This window comes from Candoia aspera, chromosome 1 (genome assembly GCF_035149785.1).
Source record: "Candoia aspera isolate rCanAsp1 chromosome 1, rCanAsp1.hap2, whole genome shotgun sequence".
In the NCBI taxonomy this organism is placed as follows: Eukaryota; Metazoa; Chordata; class Lepidosauria; order Squamata; family Boidae; genus Candoia; species Candoia aspera.
Window position 1 is genome coordinate 229,409,564 of NC_086153.1, and position 19,542 is coordinate 229,429,105.

General features: G+C 43.8%; 1 protein-coding gene across 2 annotated transcripts; it reads left to right on the forward strand.

Moving 5' to 3' along the window:
- Nucleotides 1-1,763: 1,763 nt before the first annotated feature.
- On the forward strand, nucleotides 1,764-14,289 carry CORO1B (coronin 1B). 2 transcript variants are annotated; one of them, XM_063289014.1, is made up of 11 exons: nucleotides 1,764-1,859; nucleotides 3,759-3,961; nucleotides 4,236-4,358; nucleotides 5,395-5,524; nucleotides 5,658-5,839; nucleotides 8,538-8,657; nucleotides 9,187-9,291; nucleotides 10,324-10,469; nucleotides 10,873-10,930; nucleotides 12,377-12,658; nucleotides 13,443-14,289. In XM_063289014.1, the coding sequence occupies exons 2-11, from the start codon at nucleotides 3,761-3,763 to the stop codon at nucleotides 13,569-13,571; spliced, it is 1,476 nt and encodes a 491-aa protein (XP_063145084.1). In that variant the 5' UTR covers nucleotides 1,764-1,859; nucleotides 3,759-3,760; the 3' UTR covers nucleotides 13,572-14,289. The 2 variants fall into 2 exon arrangements, with proteins under 2 accessions (XP_063145084.1, XP_063145085.1); XM_063289015.1 differs by lacking the exon at nucleotides 1,764-1,859 and adding an exon at nucleotides 2,864-2,956.
- Nucleotides 14,290-19,542: the final 5,253 nt, after the last annotated feature.

Genomic DNA, 19,542 nt, shown 5'->3' on the forward strand with positions numbered 1-19,542 from the left:
AGGTTCTGCGAACTTTTATTAATCAACAACTCATTTACATGAATATTGCAGATGTATCATGTAGGATACATTCAAAAATATCCTTGCAATTACAGCATTGGTACATGAATTCAGAAGGAACTGTCAACCATCAATCAATACATGCCTCAGCCTTTTGTGCACCATTGGCAGGCAAAAAAGGAACAGGAGCTGACAGAAATTCATGCATTGTCACCTTCACCTCTCCTGTTCTTCCTTCTCCTTGGGGAAGACATGATAGCTGTGTTCAGGTATTTAAAGGGAAATTTTATTAAGAAACTAAGATAGAAATGCTGGGCATATGTTGAAACTTAGATTTTGTTTAAATACAAGGAAAAACTTTTGGGCTGATAAGATCTGTACAACGGTGGAACAAGTTACCTGTTGTCAGTATCACTGGGTAGGCCAGGCCAGGAAATCAACTCCCCCAGAGGGCTAAAACTTTTATTGAGATTGGCTGTAATAACAGAACTTTGCAAGTCTGACTTTGCTGTACCTCCTCCTCCTCCTTATAGTTCAGTGAATCAGGGAGGCATCTGCCTAAGCTGCTTCCAAATGTAATGTTGTTGTTCTGGACTTAAAAAATGTTTCAGCCCTTTTGCCTAGGCAATGGTTCTTGCATATCTCCAACAAGGTCATCTTCCCTACTCTCTGTGCCTGTGAAGGTTATGGGTTCTCTATCTCTGGAAATCATTAAGAGGCTGGACAGCCACCCCTCATGGATGGTTTAATTCCTGCACATTGCATACGCTTGGACTAATCTTGTGGCCCCTTCCAACTCTTGCAATTCTGATTATTCCCCTTCTCCATCCTTCCGGGCTTGATAGTCGATTCATTTACACCAGTATTTTTCAAGCTTGGCAACTTTAAGATGTGTGGACTTCTTGGCTGGGGAATTCTGGGAGATGAAGTCCACACATTATAGCCAATCTCAATAAAAGTAGTTTTAGCCCTCTAGGGGAGTTGATTTTCTGGTCTGGCCTACCCAGTGATGCTGACAAGAGATAACTTGTTCCACCGTTGTACAGATCTTATTAGCCCAAAAGTTTTTCCTTGTATTTAAACAAAATCTAAGTAGTTACCAAGTTCGAAAAACATTGATTCACATCATAATAATTAATGTAGCTGTGTAGAGAACCATAATAAACTCCAGCCCAGCCCAGAGGAAGCAACCATCTGGTTAGTACTAACACAGTCCAGGTCAGCGCTTCGAATACAGGTAGCTGAAAGCTCAGACTCCAGGCTGCAGCCAGTAGAGGCCGCAGGGGAAAGCGCGCCGCCAAGGGTGCTGCTTAGTGCTTACCAACGCGCGCCCGCCTCCCAGTGAAAGGGAGAAACCCGCGCGTACCAAGCTGTTCGGATAAAGGTTCTGGGAATCCGGAAAACGGCGCCACTCCCTTAAAGAACGGGTTGCTCCTGCGCAAACAGGAAGGAAAAGGCTCTCGCCGCATCCCCAGAGGCGCTTTCTTCCTAATAATGAGCTCCTACGACCGCTGTGATTCTGCCTCTGAATCCCGGCTGCCCGCCTGAACCTCTCCTCTGGGGCTGGCCCGCTACGCCGTTGCAGCCTTCGAATTGCAGGCCAGGACAGCGGCTGACCCTTCCTCGGGCGAGCGGTTCCAGGTCGCCACTCCCCCTCCTGAGCCGAAGGAGGCTCTAGCCCGCTGCTCCCGCGAAGCAGGTAAAATCGGTGCTGGGAAGCGAGCTTCCTCCGCCGCCTCGGTCATTTCCTGTAGCCGCCGAGAGGACAGCCCACTCCGGGCCTTTCGTCCCTCCCTTCGCTTGCACCGCCCTGGGCTGTGCGCAAGGGAGAGGCTGCTCGGTTCCGTTCCTCCAAGCCGGTGAGTGGCGGTGGGCGACCGCGTCCTGAGCGCGGTGATGGCGATGTGGGGCGGGACGGGGCCCCGAGCTGCTTCCCAGGCCCCAAAGGCAGGAAGGCAGGCTGCAAAAATCACTCCCTCCGTTCCCTGCCTCCTGTCTGGCAGCAGCACCGCCCTGGCTGCTCTCTTGCCTTTTCTTCTCCGGTGCTCGGAAATCGAAGGGGGCGGCCATCCTGGGGATGCAACAGCTTCAGATTGAACATCGTTTTAAACGTTGAGGGGCACTGGCTGCCGTGCTTCTGCGCGGTTTCCCCTCATCTGGTCGTGTCAATTGCCTGGAAATGGGAAAGCATTTTGCACACGGCCAGAGACCCCCTTTGCGTTTTCGCTCTTTACGCGGCTGGTGTCTGACACGCTGAGGGGCCTCTGAAGACGGAGTTTTTGCTTTGCTTAGATTTTTCCCCACCCCTTTTAGTCCAACTGGAGTCTCCTTACAATTTTTTTTTCCTTGTACATCCGGTTGCTCCAGTAGAGTAATTGAATTGCGGTGATGTATGAATTTCCTCATAGGACTCTTATTTGCAGAAAAACAATTCCTCTCTCTTTTTTCCTTGTCCCCTCTCCCCCTCCCTTACATTTCTGCACCTTCTTTCCTCTCAGTTCCAGCTTCAAAACAGGAAGGTTTTAGATGTACAGTTCTGGCCATCTAAGATGGGTTTGGTTTTGTGTATGTGTGCACCAGCTCCTGGTGACTGCCTGGACAAGTTCCTGTAGTTTTCTTAGCAACATTTTCAGAAGTGGCTTGTCCTTGTCTCCTCCTTAGGGCTGAGAGAGAGTAATTGGTTCCAAGTCACCTAGTTGGCTGGGTGCCCATGGCAAGACTAGAACTCATGGTCTCCCAGTTTCTAGGCTGGTGCCTTTAGCCACTACACAAAACCGTCTCTAATATGGTATTAGATTGGGTCAATTGTATACCCCTGTTTCTCTCCAAATTCTCCAGGATGTGCAGAAGAATCCATATCATTGCCCACTCTTGAACCCATCACAGTCCTGGGCTGATTTGTTCGGAGTTTCCAGAAAGAAGTTTGTTTCTACAGCTTCAGCCACTTGGACCTAAGGTGGGGATTCCTCTTGATGAACAGAATGCAAAGCAGAAGCATCTGGGTCTCACTGAGTAATCCTAGCTCATCTCCCCAGCAGTCATTCAGTGCAGGCTGAAATTGGACTCTGAAGGACTGAATGGATGGTGTTGCTATGGGGGGCCTTCATTTGCTGCCCTCTGGCCTGAAAGAGTTCTGTTTGAAGTTTGGGTTGCTTTCTGACTCTGATCTGATCAGATCAGGTGTTAGGGGCAGCCTCCCAGTTTGCTTTCAGTGCTCTACAGATCTAAAGGCCAAAGGCTTAGCAGTGGTGCAGGTAATTCCATTTCTACCCGTCCTCTCTACTCAGAGGGCACTCGGCAACCTTGCCGGTGAGCTTTCTCTGAGTTAGACCTTGCTCTGTCTCAGTGCTTCCAGATTATTATGGTTCTGCTTTATTTCATTTCAGGTGTTTTATCTTGCCTCTCTTTTAGAGGTGGGGGCAGTCTGGGACTGCTTTTCACTTTTTCTCAAAAGAATAGGATAATAAGTCTGTTTGCCAGTTTATATGGTGTAATTTTTAGGAACTGCATGTGCCCTGGATGAAACTAGATATGAAGCTGTGCTTACCCCTTCCCTCTTGTGCGGTTCCCCTCTTCCTTAGGAGCACAGCTGGCCTGGCCCAGTCCCCTTAAGAGTCAGATATTAGCTGATGATCTGACTTTTTGGCAGAGCTGTTTTGAAGTTGCAAGATGTCCAACTAGGTAGCGCTTGTACGTGAATCCCTGCACTATGCTTGCACATGCACCCTTTCCCTGACTTTTGCTCGGTCTCTTTCCAGTCATGTCTTTCCGTAAGGTCGTGCGTCAGAGCAAATTCCGCCACGTCTTTGGGCAGCCTGTCAAGAATGACCAGTGCTATGATGACATCCGGGTTTCGCGAGTCACCTGGGACAGCACTTTTTGTGCTGTCAACCCCAAGTTTGTGGCAGTGATTGTCGAGGCCAGTGGAGGGGGGGCCTTTATGGTGCTCCCACTGCAAAAGGTGAAGGATGGGTTGGAGATGGAAGAAAGGAAGGGAGGGGAGGAGAAACAGAAAACTATTATAAAAATAACCACTCATTGTCTCTATGTTTCTCACATCTTTGTATTAATGGATCCATCTTTAATAGACAACTGGGGGTGGAAGAGAGGGATTATGGGAGAATCTTGACATGGAAAAAGATTGGGACAGAGAATGGGACCCCAACTAGCAAAAAGATTATGGAAGACTTTAACTGTATGCCAACTCTTATCTCCTTTATTTATTTTCCCCCCAGGCAGGGCGAATTGATAAGTCCTACCCTACCGTGTGTGGGCACACTGGACCAGTTTTGGACATCGATTGGTGTCCACACAATGATCAGATCATTGCCAGTGGTTCTGAGGATTGCACTGTTATGGTGAGAAGGAAATGGGAAAAGGAGGGAGGGAGGTTAAAATGGGCTCTTCGGTGGCCACGCTGCCACATGTATGTTAAAGCTGAGGCATATGCAGTCAGTTACTGAGCATTTTGCATGTGAGAAGTGCAAAATTCCTGCTACTGTTCCTCAGAGCTTTGAAGGTTTCGGCAGCCTGAAGGATAGTAGAGCAGGATTTCCAGCAGTGAGGAGGAAGGCAAGGTCTAGTGTCCCATACACTTCTTGTTTCTCCAAAAGCAGAATAAATTATGCAAAATAAGCAGGCATATGTGAACACTGCACTTACATAAAACAAGACTGGCAATCTTCTGCTGGCCAAGAGCTACATGTCTTCATTTTAGGGAGGGTGAAAGCTGCGGTGTGGGTAGAGCCATATTATACCCAGAGCAGGGCTTAATTTAAGAGGGAGGTTGGGTTTTTCTTTGGTTTTTAAGTGTGATGTGCTTTTCCTAGGCTTTACGCCAGACTTTCCTGCTTCTCATCTCAAAATGGCTGCGAATTGTGTCATCGCTCCAATGCAGAAGCAAGGGAGATGAGAGCTTCCTGTGCTTTGGGCTATAGGTTGCCTACCCTTGGCATAAAATGTGCAGGACAAACTTTTTTGTTGTTAGCATTTCATTCTTGATTATCCGTCCCCACCACTCGCAATTACAAGGGCGTGCAGCATTTTTTAAAATGTGAATTGACCTCAGTAAAGAATAAGAGTAACAATCCTGCTATCTTTGAAGAAGAGGTATGTAGTAGGTGGTGGAGAATACTACAGAAGGTATGATTAGGAGGAGGAGAGGGCCTTCCAAAGTGAATTTCCACTGATGTTGGATGCTATTTGGGAGAAGGGAAGGTTGTGCTTGAGGTGCAATATTGATGGGAAAGAATGAAAGCACGTGGGAGTGCTTGTCATTGAATTCATAGGATCATAGGTTTCGAAGGGACTTTGGAAGTCTTCTAGTCCAACGCCCTGCCCAAGGCAGGAACCCTCATACCATCTCGGACAAATTCCACTGTTTGTTCTCTTCAGGTATGGCAGATTCCAGAGGGTGGCCTCACGGTGCCTCTGACTGAACCAGTGGTGGTTTTAGAAGGACACTCAAAGCGTGTGGGCATCATCACGTGGCATCCGACTGCTCGCAATATCCTTCTGAGTGCAGGTACCATCAGTGAAGGAGGCAGCAAAGTTGAGAAGTTTCTGCTGCAAGCAGAATGATGTTGAGATGCCAGCTTAGGAGCTGCCTGAAATAGACCATCCGCAACAAACCATTTTGTTGTACCTTTCCATTCCAGGCTGCGATAATGTGATTATTGTGTGGAATGTGGGCACAGCAGAAGAGCTTTACTACCTTGACAATCTGCATCCTGACATCATTTATAATGTCAGCTGGAACCGGGATGGCAGTCTGTTCTGTTCTGCTTGTAAGGACAAAAGTGTGCGCATCATTGACCCACGCCGTGGGCAAGTTGTAGCTGTAAGTCTGACACTCTTTGAGTTCTTGGCTACATTGTCCCATCCCTGACTTGGTGCATGATTGTGAGGGTTCCATCTGTGCTATGATTAGTTTTGTGACATTGTGACAAGCCATTCTGATCTTGGTAATTCAGAGGGACTCTTTTGTGTTTTGGAATATTGCAGTAGATCCCCCACCTTCTTATCTGAACAGTTTTTTCTTTGTTTTATTACTTCATGTTCCATTTTTTAGCTTGGTTATTAAATCATATCTGTGAACTAACTTGTATTGCTTTTAGTTTACAGTAATGTGGTGACTGCAGGCCTATAGAATTACAAAACAATTTGCATTGTTTATTTGTACCAAAATGACACATTGGTGGGTATTCAGAGTAGTATACTATAATGTTCATTGTGCTGCATGACAGTGTTTACCTTGTTTTAAGTTTTCCTTAAAAGGCTGTGCTTGCAGAACCATAATCATACCATGGGAACTGAAAGAATGCAATATGGAATGTGCTTGAGGCAGAGGTGCTGTCTTAAGGCAAATGGAAATTTTGCAACTGGTACAGTCAGATTTTGTAACTTCATTTTGAGCAGAATAAATGATGCCTGTGTGCAAAAAATTAAAATGAATGTGTCAGCAAGAAGTCTGGACAGTGTTACCAGTCCTGAATACATTTTACTACAGTAGTAACAAAATACTTAGATGGCAGAAATGTATGAGGACTGTACACTCATGTAAACAGGAGAACAAAAATGGAGCCCTCTAGGGAATAGGATCAGGGCCAAGGGCTGGACGATCTCCAGTTCTCCTCACACCAACCAGATGATGTGATGGAATAGGAGTTGCAGATGTCCTGCAGTTCCAGGAAGCAGCTGTTTCAACATGCCAGGAGGACTTTTAAAGGGTCTCTTCCCTAGGAGTTGATGCCCCCCACCAGGGTGTGCCTTTAAGGGAGCCAGTCTTGCCTGCCTTTCTTTGGGGGAGGTTTGATGGGGGTGGGGTTTGACAGCCAAGCTAAAACTGCTTTTGCTGAGTTCCAGTTGAAGCATCTGTATGTGCAACTCCTGTTGCCAGTGATGGGAGATGACAGGCTTTGGGGAGAAGGAAGGGCCTTTCTTGAACCCCCATGAGCCAGCCTCAGGGGGCTGATGAAGCATATAGGTAGAAGATCCCCCTTTCCCTGTGATAAACTCCTGCTACCTTCTTACAAGCCTTTAGTTATGCATCCTTTGTGGGGGGTGGAGGGTCTGTTTTAAGTGAGATGGGGATGATGGTGTTGGGAAGTTATTGGCTTGCCAGTTCGGGACCTGTCTAGAATGGAGTTGTAATGTGTTTTGCAGTTTTAGAATCTGTGGTTATGCCAACAAACTTAACAATTATAAATAAATATATCTTTAAAACAGCAGCTTAAACTGTTTCTCAGTCCAGAACCATGTTCATAAAATCCGCACAATCAATTTAATAGAACAAAGACAGGAACAGGAACAAGCAAAATATCTAAATTTCACTTCTATATCAGTTTTCATGACCATTGAAAAGTAAATACAGTACTACAGCTGCTGTGATACTCTGTGCTTCTCATTGGAAATTATGTATAATCTTTTGTGGAAGGATGGCAAATTAAGTTGTGGGAGTATGCATCAGTGTCAAAAATAACCTCTTATTTGAAAAACAAATTTAATAGAGAATTCAGTTCAACATGGAGAAAATTTCTAGATTATAATTTCACATGCGGTCTTGTAACACATCTGAAGTTTGAATTTCTTGTAACATAAGGTTTCAACATTTAAGGATAGTATTTTTAGATTAAGCAAAAATTATTGTACAGTAGTCTCTCATCCTGATTTATAATAATTGTCATTAATTATTGCATATTATTTTGATTGTCCTAAACTGGCATATTTTAATATTTTAAACTAAACTAATATTGCCTTGAAATTGTCTTTTAATTTTATAATGCTTGTAAATCTCTTCCCTATTTCCTTTTTTGCTTTTTTTCCTGTTTTTCTTCTGGATTAAGTTTTTAAATATTTATTGAGAGAGAGAGAGATAAAAAGAAAGTATTGATGGAACCAAATCATATTTCATCTTTCTTTCTTTCTTTCTTTCTTTCTTTCTTTCTTTCTTTCTTTCTTTCTTTCTTTCTTTCTTTCTTTCTTTCTTTCTTTCACTGCCCATCTCCCCCCTGAAGATATTTTTTGGTTATCAGAGGGGAGGTTGAGTAATTGCTGGTCTGATTAATTCTGAAGTGAGAGGGGTGGTGGAAGAAGTTTCTGCTTGCAGAGTGCCAGCTTTTAACATCTTGAGTCCTTTGCTCAGAAGTGAATTAAAAATGAAGCATTTGGTGTCTTTAACTTCTCATCCCAGAGAATCAGTTGGCCTCCCAGCCTAATCTATCCTAAAGTGTTATTCCTCAGCAACTTTCATTTACACCACTTTTTGTTTGGCTATCTGTGTCAGTTTCTTTAGAATGGGGGCAAAATGAAAAAGTGAGGCAGGGCCAAAGAAATACATACAGTGCTTAAATACTTAAAACAGAGGGAAGAAAGTTAGATCATCTTCAGGTTGAACTTAAATCTTGGTGACTGATAGGGGAGCTTAGTCTGGAGTCAGTATAAGAGATATCTGAGCAGAGCTGACAGGAGAATTTGTGTTGTCTGTCATAGAGCCTGCCTGCTTAATCTGACCTGACCTTTTCCCTCTTACTCACTAGGAAAGGGAAAAAGCCCACGAGGGAGCACGCCCAATGAGAGCCATTTTCCTGGCTGATGGGAAGATCTTTACAACAGGCTTCAGCCGTATGAGTGAAAGGCAGCTGGCTCTCTGGGACCCAGTGAGTGGGAAGGTGGATGGAGGGTTGCGGCTGGGTGGGGAGGAAGACTCCGATGGAAGAGAAGCCCCTATCGAATCCAAGAGCCTGAGCAATGGGCTCCGCTTTCCATCCCATTCTGAGGGATGTTTTGTTCTCCTTAAACAAATGGGCATTGCTTTAAGTTTGGTTCCACAAGAGAACCCCCTCATGATCGCATCTTGAAGGAAGTGAACAGAATCCTGGCCTAGCTTCCGCAAGCACATCACTGCCCCTCCCCATCCACACAGGGTGAAGGGTAGTATCTGAGGAAGGATGAAGACTCTACTACGATTTAGAATCCAGGTGGGGGATTCTCTCTCTCAAGCAATTCTGTGACACAGAGTAACCTTCCCAAACCAGGCGAACTTTAGACAGGCTGGAGTACAACTCTCTTATTCCCAACTAGCAAGGCAGCAGGCAGCAACTAAGTCAAACCTGTACATGGAGGTAAGCATCTGAAAGAAGCTATAATATGCCTTTGTGCTGTCCTGTTTGTGTGTCTCCGTTCCAGGAAAATCTTGAAGAACCTATGGCGTTGCAGGAACTGGACTCAAGCAATGGGGCTCTTCTGCCCTTCTACGATCCTGACACCAATGTTGTCTACGTCTGTGGCAAAGTAGGCTTTCTTACTCTATGTGGGTGCAGATATAGGCATGGTGGTGCCTGGCTGAGGCAAGGGTATCCTTTCCACCATACTCTGTGTGCTATCTTCACAAACAGCGTGATTCCTAAACTAAGTGGTACAGACTTTTCTGTTATAGTGCACGGACTGCTACTGAGAACCTATTAGCTTCCCTTCCTATTGTAGCTTGTCTTTTAATTCAGTGCTAATATTGCAAAGAAAACAAGACTCTCCAGTTGTTACTAAACAAAACTAGGTCTATATTTTTGTGCTTGTTCTTCTCTGACACCTTGGAATTCTGGATGTGACTCTTGTCAGTTGGCTGAGATTTGCAAATGGCTATGTTGTCTAGGAATGATAGGAGCTGACCATTGTATCTTGAGGACAATATGTTGAAGACATCCAGTCAAACTGTGTAAGGGCAGAAACAGGCAACATCTCAGTGTTTTCAGGTAATCAGGGATCAGGTCTACCTGATTGCTTTTTTCCCTTAAGAACAGTATCAGTTAGTAGATGACCTATTATTGATCGAAATCCAGAGAAAGGACTTTCACGTTGTGTCAGGCACAGTGCACCCACATAACTTCAGACTGTTAAACACAGAATAATTGGCTGACTCATATCTAGAGTGTCCTAACAGCCAGGAAACACACTGAGACAAGGAACTGGTCTCTAATATTTATTGCTAGTACTTAACAGGAATCCTAACAAACTGAAGAAGCGTGGGAAAACCCAGACATATAAATCCCAAGGGTTAAGGCGGTCCCGATCTGTGTCTCTTTGAATGGCTGACCAATTCCTCAGTGCTACACATGCGCTTGACAGTCTGGATGGGAGCCCCCTGCTCGCCATCCTTACTCATGACATCGAGGACTCCTTCTCAGATTTGTTATGGGCCAGGCTAACTTCCTCACGTGATGATTCAGAATTCTGGTTTTGTAATGCATTTTTCTACCATCCAAAGAGCTGCAAATCTGACATGGTGCATCCTGCTATCTTTTCTCGTTCCATTTTATTCCATTCCAGGGAGATTCCAGTATCCGGTATTTTGAGATCACAACAGAAGCACCATACATCCACTTCCTGAACACATTTACTAGCAAAGAACCACAACGTGGCATGGGTTGGATGCCCAAGCGGGGTCTGGATGTCAACAGGTGTGAGATTGCCAGGTAGTACGATTAAGTTGTTAATTGGAAGGTATGTGTCCTGGCTAAGCAAAGACCATGCCGAGACGAGGAGAAAGTCTCTAGTGTTTTATTTAACTGCTATTGTAGACAGAAAATCCTACCAGACTGAAGAAGCATGGGAAAACCCAGGCAGATAAACCCCAAAACCCAAGGTGGGTCTGTTCTGGGTTTCTCTGAATGACAGCTCAAAGCCTCTAAACTACGCATGCGTTTTCCCCCCTGGATAGGGGCCTCCTCCTGCTCACCATCCATACTCATGACAGTATGGAGGGGGATGACAAGAAGGCAAGCAGTCAGGTAGCCAAGATGTAGCATGAGTTCTTTTCATATTTTTTTAATGCTCCAGGCTGACTAACTCAATTTTACCTTCATTCTGTTTCTATAGGTTTTACAAACTCCATGAGCGCAAGTGTGAGCCCATTATTATGACAGTGCCAAGGAAGGTGGGTACTTCATAAGGAGACATTAGCCTGCTTTTCATTACAAGGGATTCCTGGTTCATATTCCTTTCTTGCTCTTCAGCAGTAGGCAGGCAAGCAGTTGCACTTCAGCATCTGACCTACTTGTCTGATACTAGAATTCTGGATTAAAATCCACTACTAGAATTTTTGGACTCTGATCTGGAAGAAATAAGGTCCTGCTACTGCAGCGTTCTATTAGCATCTTGCTAGGAGGTGTGCTGGTACTCTGTCCCCACTATATTGTTAAAATCCAAAGCAGGCTACAAATTCCTAGATTCTGGCTATGGAGAGGCAGCAATGCTTCTCTTAAGGCAGCTTGCGCAACTTGTGAAAGGTCAGGAATCATTTGGCTGCCACTGTTTTTCCTTGAATCTTGACTTCTGTCACTCTGCATAATTTGTAATTATGTTGATTTAATAATACTAGCCAGTGAGATAGCATGTTAATGAATGTGCTTCAGTTCCCATTATAGCTGTCATTTTTAAAAAGCTCTGTAAGGTGGGCCAGTTCCAATCTTAATCATTTTGCAAATTAAATTAGGGTTACGGTGGTGCTGAGATTTAAACTAGGGTCTTTGAGTTGGTAAGTTAGAACTACTATGTAGTGTCCTACTAATCCTTGATAGGCTGTAAGTTATTTGATATTCTCTGTTTAAAACATTTCTGGCAGTTGAATGCAGTTTTTCAACACACACACCTGTTTTCATTCAGATTTCTCATCTCTCTAGAGCAGTGTTTCTCAACCTTGGCAACTTTAAGATGTGTGGACTTCAACTTCCAGAATTCCCCAGCCAGCACTGGGGGAATTCTGGTAGTTGAAGTCCACACATCTTAAAGTCGTCAAGGTTGAGAAGCACAGCTCTAGAGGGATATGACCCTGAGAAACATGTGTAAGCTTTCCTGGCCTTCTTTGACCTGTGTGTAATGATTTCTTTTCCTTTCATTCCCACACCTCCTTCACTTTGAAATGCAGCATTCTGCCCTGAATGCATTTCCCAGATATTGTTCTAGTAAAACTGATCTTCATTCACAAGTGTGAGCAAAACGTTGAAACAGAACCGAAATGGATCAGTTCAAGGGCTTGTTTTTCTCAGCTATCCAGAATCCCTTTGGTAAACGGACTGGTTCTAGAGACCTTCTTTCTCTCTGCTATTGTATCGACTGTGCAGCAGTACAAAACGTTTGGAGTTTTCTCAGGCCTATCTCGGATTGGCATTTTGTGGTTTCTCAGGCAGAATGGACATCCTCAGCTTTACCACATGAAATGAAGGGCTCACATTTTGGTTTCCATATGTTTATAAAACATTTACTCTCTCTCAGCAACAGTCTCTTTCTCCACGTTCAGTCTCAGCTAAATATACCATCTTAGGACTCTGTCCCAGCGCTGATTGCCAGTGTTATGAAAGCTAATGCTGTCCTCTCTTTGCAGTCAGATCTGTTCCAAGATGACTTGTACCCAGACACAGCTGGGCCAGAAGCTGCCATGGAAGCAGAGGAATGGGTGGCAGGAAAGACAGCACCACCCATCCTAGTCTCACTGCGTGAAGCCTACGTGCCCACCAAACAGCGGGATCTCAAGGTCAACCGAAGAAGCTTGTTGCCCGAGGGTCGCCCAGCAGCTCCCCCCAACACTGGGCTAAGTGCTACACCCTCCAGTGCCATGTCTTCAACTGCTGCCACATCTGCCCTTAGCGTTACTGCTGCCAGTGGGGTAGGTACCGTGCTGCTGCTTGTGGCAGATGGGGATTTCAAGGGAAGCGGGGTGGATGGTTAGGCTGGGGTTTCCCACACAGGACTGCATGGAGCTGGGGAGAGCATGAGTTGACTGAGGAAGGACCACACATTAACTAGACAGACAGATGGGTGAGACTTTATTACAGCCATAGACCAAAACCAACCATAAGGAGGCCAGAGTAGGGTAGACTTGTAAGGTGTTGCAAGGTAGCCCCGAGCTTCCGCTTCATCTTGGGACCTTCTGCCCTCCCTACATTCAGAAAAGCAAGCTTCTAGCTCTTTACAGCTTTGAGAAGTATTGGCTGTTTAAGAAAGGCTAGGGAGGGCTTCTCAGGTTAGAATATGAGCCTACACAGATGTCCTTGCTCACAGTAAGGTAGTCTTGACACTTTAATTTTTTGCAACCAACGCCTAAATGCCTTGCAAACCAGGCTCTTGGAGACAGATTGTATGATGCCACCAAGTCTGCAGAGGATTTCTTCATTTGAAACTGTAATCATACTCTTCTTCCTTACTGTGGCTCCCATATGATTAGGGTAGGATACTTTGCATCACATGTGTTGATCAGGCTCGGAAGCATGGATCAGACTTGCTTTCCTCCCCTTTTCCTGCACCGGATTATGTACCGTATTTGCTGTCTGTTCTGGGAATGCAAGTCAGTGGTTGGTTTGAGTGGAGCAACTGAAATTCTGGGGATCTTATGGGTAGAAAGATGGAGAATAGGTTGAAATAATAAGTGAAGAACTTTTTCCCATTTGCAGGAAGGGAGGCAGGTTACTGAAGAGGTGTTGCGTGAAGTGGCATCCCTGCGAGCACTTGTGGCTGCACAGGGGGAGCGCATTGCACGGCTAGAGTTGCAGCTGAGCCGCCTTGAGAATGGCGATGTCTAGTGGGCCTTGACCCCAAAAGAACCTGACCAACGTGGATGATCTCACATACTTCACTTCTTTTGAGCTGCCAGTAATCCCTTCACACTGCCTCCTCCTGCCCTGTGGGGCAAGACAGGGGCTTGCCCACTCTTGTTGCTACTGGGAATTTTCTTGGGTCTTGTCTCGGACCAAATCTCCTCTTCCTCTTATTTCTGCACCCCGTATTATCCAAGGGGCCATGTGCCGGTGCCCTTACCACTGCCCCTTTGCCTTATTCTGGTCAGGGACCTCTTTCCTGTCCCATTCCCATGGATGGGGCTGGCCTAGGTATCACCCGGTGGAGATTGGGGGTCTAACAGCTTGGCCTGGCCTGCCTGCGCCCTCCAGTGAGAAGAAGGTGGAGGTTCCCTTACGAGTCTCTCATGGCAAGTGGGGTGGGGGTGGGGAGTTAGAAGCCTGGGCCTTCTATGAGTCAGTGCTGGGGTGGGATGCCTTTTTTCAGATAGGACCATTGAGGACTTTCCTGCTTCCTTGTCTGAACTTTTTGCAGTGAGAGCATGGAGATGGCCAGCAGGGCCAGGCGGTGAAAGAAGCCCACCCTTTTGGTCACAGTCTTCAGCCTATTGTCTCTGGAACCACTCCTCTTCCCAGCTCTCAAAACACAGCAAGGGTGGAACAGGGGAAATAAACTGTTCAGGGTTGATATCTATATTTTCATTCCAAATAAAAGTCTTTATAGCTCTGTGCAGCTTATTATTGTGGACATCTCTCTTCTGCCCCCTGACTTGGAGTGACTTCAAGGTAAGCGCAAACACTTTTCCAGAATGTCAGCTGGCCTTCTTCGGACTACTGATGGAAATTTCCTCCACCCTCCAGTAACACTGGGAAACAATTGCATCATGCAGTAATCCCTGTTTTAAGCTTGGCTAGAAGTTCCCAGAGAAACCAGACTGCCTTCCCCTTCTCCAGTAAGGACATAGACAAGTTTCCTTTGGTCATGGATATTCTGCTTGAAACCTTCATGGGGCAAGTATGTGCCTCATGTTGGGGGGGGGGGATTCAAATGGGAGAATGTAATAAATAATCGTCTTTTGACCTAAATTTTTAACATTCACTTTATACATACCAAAATTATTTAGTCATCTTTGTACTGAAGTGGCTTTTGTAGCTGTTTGCATTTTCTGAACATCCATAAACATTTAAACCGTTTCCAGTAGCTGCCCTTTTGGGGGTGGGGAGTGGTAATGCAAGCTTGTACTCTTGCTTATTTAAACAGGCTTAAAAGGTATGCAGCTCCTTTTGAATGAAATTTGAGAGCAGTTCCGTGTGGGTGTATTCTTGGCAAAAGGGCAAAAATTGCTTTTTAACGTGTTGCTACACAGTTCTGCTCAACCATCATCTACCCAATTTTCACATAATTTCCAATGCACATTAATGCCACTGTGTTTTGATTACTTCGTTCTCATGTGTACTTTCAAACATTTAGGGCTTCTCTCTAGGGTTGGCCAAGAACCAGCTTTTCACGCAGAATTACTGTTCCCTAGCACTGGGTTGCAGTTTGCACCCTATGATCATCAAAGACTTATGTCACAGTAGAGGTACAATATAATCCTTGTTTGATAGAACTTTGTTTCCTTTTTAAAGGAAATCTATCTTCAAAAAGAGCAAGGTAGGTGGTTATGCATTGAAGATGACTGGATTAAAGCAGAAGTCCATGCACCTTGGGTAAATTGAGAAACCTTTCCATACATTTATGTAACTTTCACCTAAAAATAGTGCTCAAAGTAATGTAGATAATCCGCAAAATGGATCAAATCAACACAAAACAATATACTAAATTTTAGCTCTGATGCTAATCTAGGGAGATCCTGCTATGAATGAATGAATGCTGTCATAAATGGACTTGCTTGATAATCAGTTTGAGATCTGAATTGGTCAGAATTCTCCTGGTTTACTGCACTTTACACAAAAATTGTTGCTGAGTCAAGTTTGATCTGGGCTTTATTTTGGCAATATCTGGAAAGTGTCCTTATATTTTGGTCTTCAGTAGGTTATTGAGAAATATATGAATGTAAGAAAGTCTGTTGTACATTTGCTGGTTTAGAGAAAATGCATGATGAATGGGCTTGAATTATGGAATATTTTGTGCAAATACAGAGTTGAAAGCTAGTTTCTGAAGGTGGTAAGTAATATATCATGAAAGTACAGCATGTGGGAGAATAAAGGGAATACTTAGTGAATGTTCAGCATTGAGCAGGGAGAAAGATAAGGATATGTAACGTCCTCTTGGTTATTGAATGTATTTATGGATAAATATATAAGGAATGCCTGAGTGGTAGTGGTACATTGGTTGGGGGTGTGAATATATGTATACTTTTGTACTGTGTTACACCATTGGCAGAAAACAGCAAATGTTAGCATGATGCCACAAGAAGTAGGGGTCTGAAAATTAATGTGTCAAAGGCCAGGTACTTATTTAAGCAGTGAAAATAGAGCAAAGAAAGGTAGATTATGCACACTGATGAAAAACTCAAGCAAGTAGCAGTGTTTAATAGATTGGAAATTGGAGAAATTTTAAGATGTGCCGATTCTGGTAGAGTGGTTTGTACATGGTGAAGAATGAGTGTCAGGTGAAAATGTTCACATAGAAGAGCTTTGCATCTGCCCATGTTGAAAGTAAAGAGTTCAGCCTGTCAGGAGAAATGTAACAGTAGGTTGAATGTAGCAGGAATAGGATACATAAGAAGTGTATGTGGTAAAACAGCAGATAAAGTCAAGAATGAATGGGTAGTGAGTGAATGTAGTCTGGATACAAAAGTAACTAACCACTACAGAAGTACATTGAAGTAATTCAGTCACACAGAGAGCATGAATGAGAATTGAATTGCAAAACAAATATACGAAGGAAGACTGAATAGATTGAGAGGAAATTAAAAAAACAAGAATGTCGTGACTGAATGAAGTTGATGAGATTCTCCAAAAGAGAAAGGTGGAAAGTTTAAAAGACAAAACACAACTTACAAATGGTGTATGAACATGGTGGAAACAAATATATGGAGAGATACAGTGAGTGTGTTGGTATAAACTAAATTAAGCTGTATTTCTTCTTCTTTTTCTTATGCCTTTAATTTCCTTTGCTTAGTATTCCTGTTTCTTGTGCTTTGCAAAGCATTTCTTGCTCTGAAAAGAAATTGTGTGAACGATGTATATTTATTTATATATATAAAGTTTAAAACCCCCCAAGAAATATTCTCTACTACTGTCCACTAGGGGGCCCTTCAACCACTGGTCCAAACAAAGCCCTTGGCCTTTGAAAGTGGGACAGTAAGGCATTTTGGGGTTTCCTACAACCCTATTTGCTGGATGTTTTCCTAGTCTCTATCTTCTGATTTGGCATGTGCTTAACTTACCCAAATCCTAGATTTTTATTTTATTTATTTTCTCCATTTATTTATATGCTGCTTTGAGAGACTCCAGATTTTAAGGCTCTCCCAGGAACTGAACACGTTATGTTTTCTTCAGTCGTGGTAGCAAACCCCTCTTCTTGGTTCTTGTCTGAATATAATTCAGCCATGCACTACACGTATCTTCCTGTACCTGCTTTAGCTAGTGTACTGGACCTCAAGTTCTAATTTGTTGTAGAATTGGGAAGCCAGTAGAGGAAGACTTGTGACATACCCAACAGAACACTGGAGAGCCTGCTTCTTAGGGGAGTGATTTTGTGATATAATTCTATTAAACGTTTTAAAAACAAAGGTAGAGGGTCTCCTCACAAGGAACAGCTGTCTGGAGTGCAAGTGGGCAATCGCACAGTCTCTATCTGGAGAGACAGAGTTGGCCAGAATTCACTATGTGGCCACCCATCTCCACCACAGTGCTGTCCCCACTCCTTCAGGGATGTCTACTCCGCCATAGATCCTCACCTGGAGGCAGGGGAGTGATGAATTAAAGTTGCTCTTTTGCAACTCTTGTGTCTGGCAGTAGAGCTTTCCTAAGTGATGTCAGTATTAACTTTGACTGTTGTAAAAGTGGTGTTGTGGCCTGCAATACAAACTGTGAAACACTTTGCAGATAAAATTACCTGGACTTGTTTCAACTTGGAGCCCAGTTTGATTATGAAGCCCTTGATGTGTCTAAGACTCTTACATGGCCTTTAGTTGGATGCTGCTTATCCTGACTTGATTACATAGCCAGAGATGGATTGGTTAAATGACTGGCAGAAGTTTATAAATGCTTCATAGAAAACAGTGGCAGGATGTGTTGAGCATGAAATGTATGGGTGTACATTTTTTGAGTCAAGAGCTTCATGTGATCCTAATGGAATATGTCTGAGTTGCACAAATGAAGCTCAAGGGTCAACATGAGCAGTCAGATTGTAGAAATTATGTGTAGAGTAAAAACATTATTTTTCTTAACATCCCAAACACCTTTTCCCTCATCTAGTCTCAACAAACAACACTAAGTTCAATTTTAACTAAGGAAGAGGCTATACAAACAATTTTATGTGAATGCACACAGCTTCTGAACATACATTGTGACCCCATTACTTAATGAAATGAGTAGTGGCTCAGCAGGCTCTGAGACTATGCCCACGTGAAAGCAAAATTTGATTTTGGCAACTTTAAAATGGCAAGCCCACCCATCCTGTGTTACGGTCCTACACACAGTGACCTCAGTAACCTGAACAAGGTTAAGTATGTAACCCCCAGTCATTGAAACAGCCATCTACCTTCCACAGGATGATAATTAAAAATGTCTACTTTAGGTTCTTACCTTTTACCAGATAACTGCCAGATTGTTTTTCATCTCCATAAGCAATACCTGAAAGTACTGCTAGATGTACCATGGGCTAGGAAGGTAAGAAGGGCTCATTAAAATCCCTGTGTATCATACATGTGTTCTGTGCCTCCTTTATCTTGTTTAACATCTACTTGAAACAGCTGAAAGTAGCCATCTGACAATGTGATAACACCACTACATGGTTGATGCCAGTCCTTAATAGGCAATCTGGCTCCAGAGAGGCAACAGAACAGTTGATGATTCAACATCATAGTCAATGAGCAAGTAGATGTGAGCTAGCAAGCAGTCTTGATCAGGAAGTTGATCAAGGATTGGTGACATGGACAGTTTTGCTGTAGTCCTCACTCTGAAGATCTGAACTTGCAGCCTGAGCTGTTCAGTTGTACTGATTGCTGGTCCTAGATGGCCAGCTGGTAGTTGCAGCTGATGGAACTTCAGACATCTGTAGATCTTTCTGGGAAAAGTGAATCTGGTCCCCTAAGCACTATGAAAAGGTAGATAGTTGCAGACAAAAGCTTTATTGGCATGTGTGTTCCTCACTTCAAAAGAAAAAGGCAGCTGGAATAATATAGAGCATCAGGGACTGGAAGGGGGTAGTAATCTCACCAGTTTGCTTTCCGGTAAATCAGTGCTTTATGAAAAGCCACACACTCCACAACAACCATTTTATAAATAGTATGGATGTGCAAAATAGCATGGTCTGGTTCCATAACATTTTTATTTTTTTCTGTTTTCCTCCTGGAATGTGCTGGCCTGAGCATTTCAAAAGTGGTTCATCCATTTCTAAAAGTAAATATTCCAGAACAAGAAATGGTTTATGGTGTCCAGACATTGTCCATCTCTGAAACAGGCTAATTTCATATTCCAGAAGAGTCACTCCTGGTGGAGTCACTTCCAGAACTAGCTGCTTAGCATGAGGGAGCCCTAGTTGACAAAACATCAAAAATAACACAACAATAGTGCTTTATAAGTTGCAGTGAGGCAGATTTACGGGTTAAGCAACCATGCAACGGAAAACTGTCATTAATGGACTCATTAAATAAAACATTGAGGTCTCTTCCCCATGCTTGCATTAAAAGTTCTATCCCCTTGCTCTTGAGCTGTCTGAAATCTAAGCTAACATATTTGCTGTCCCCATTGCTGATCCCTATCCTGCCACACCCACACTGCCACCATATAGTAATGGTCTTAT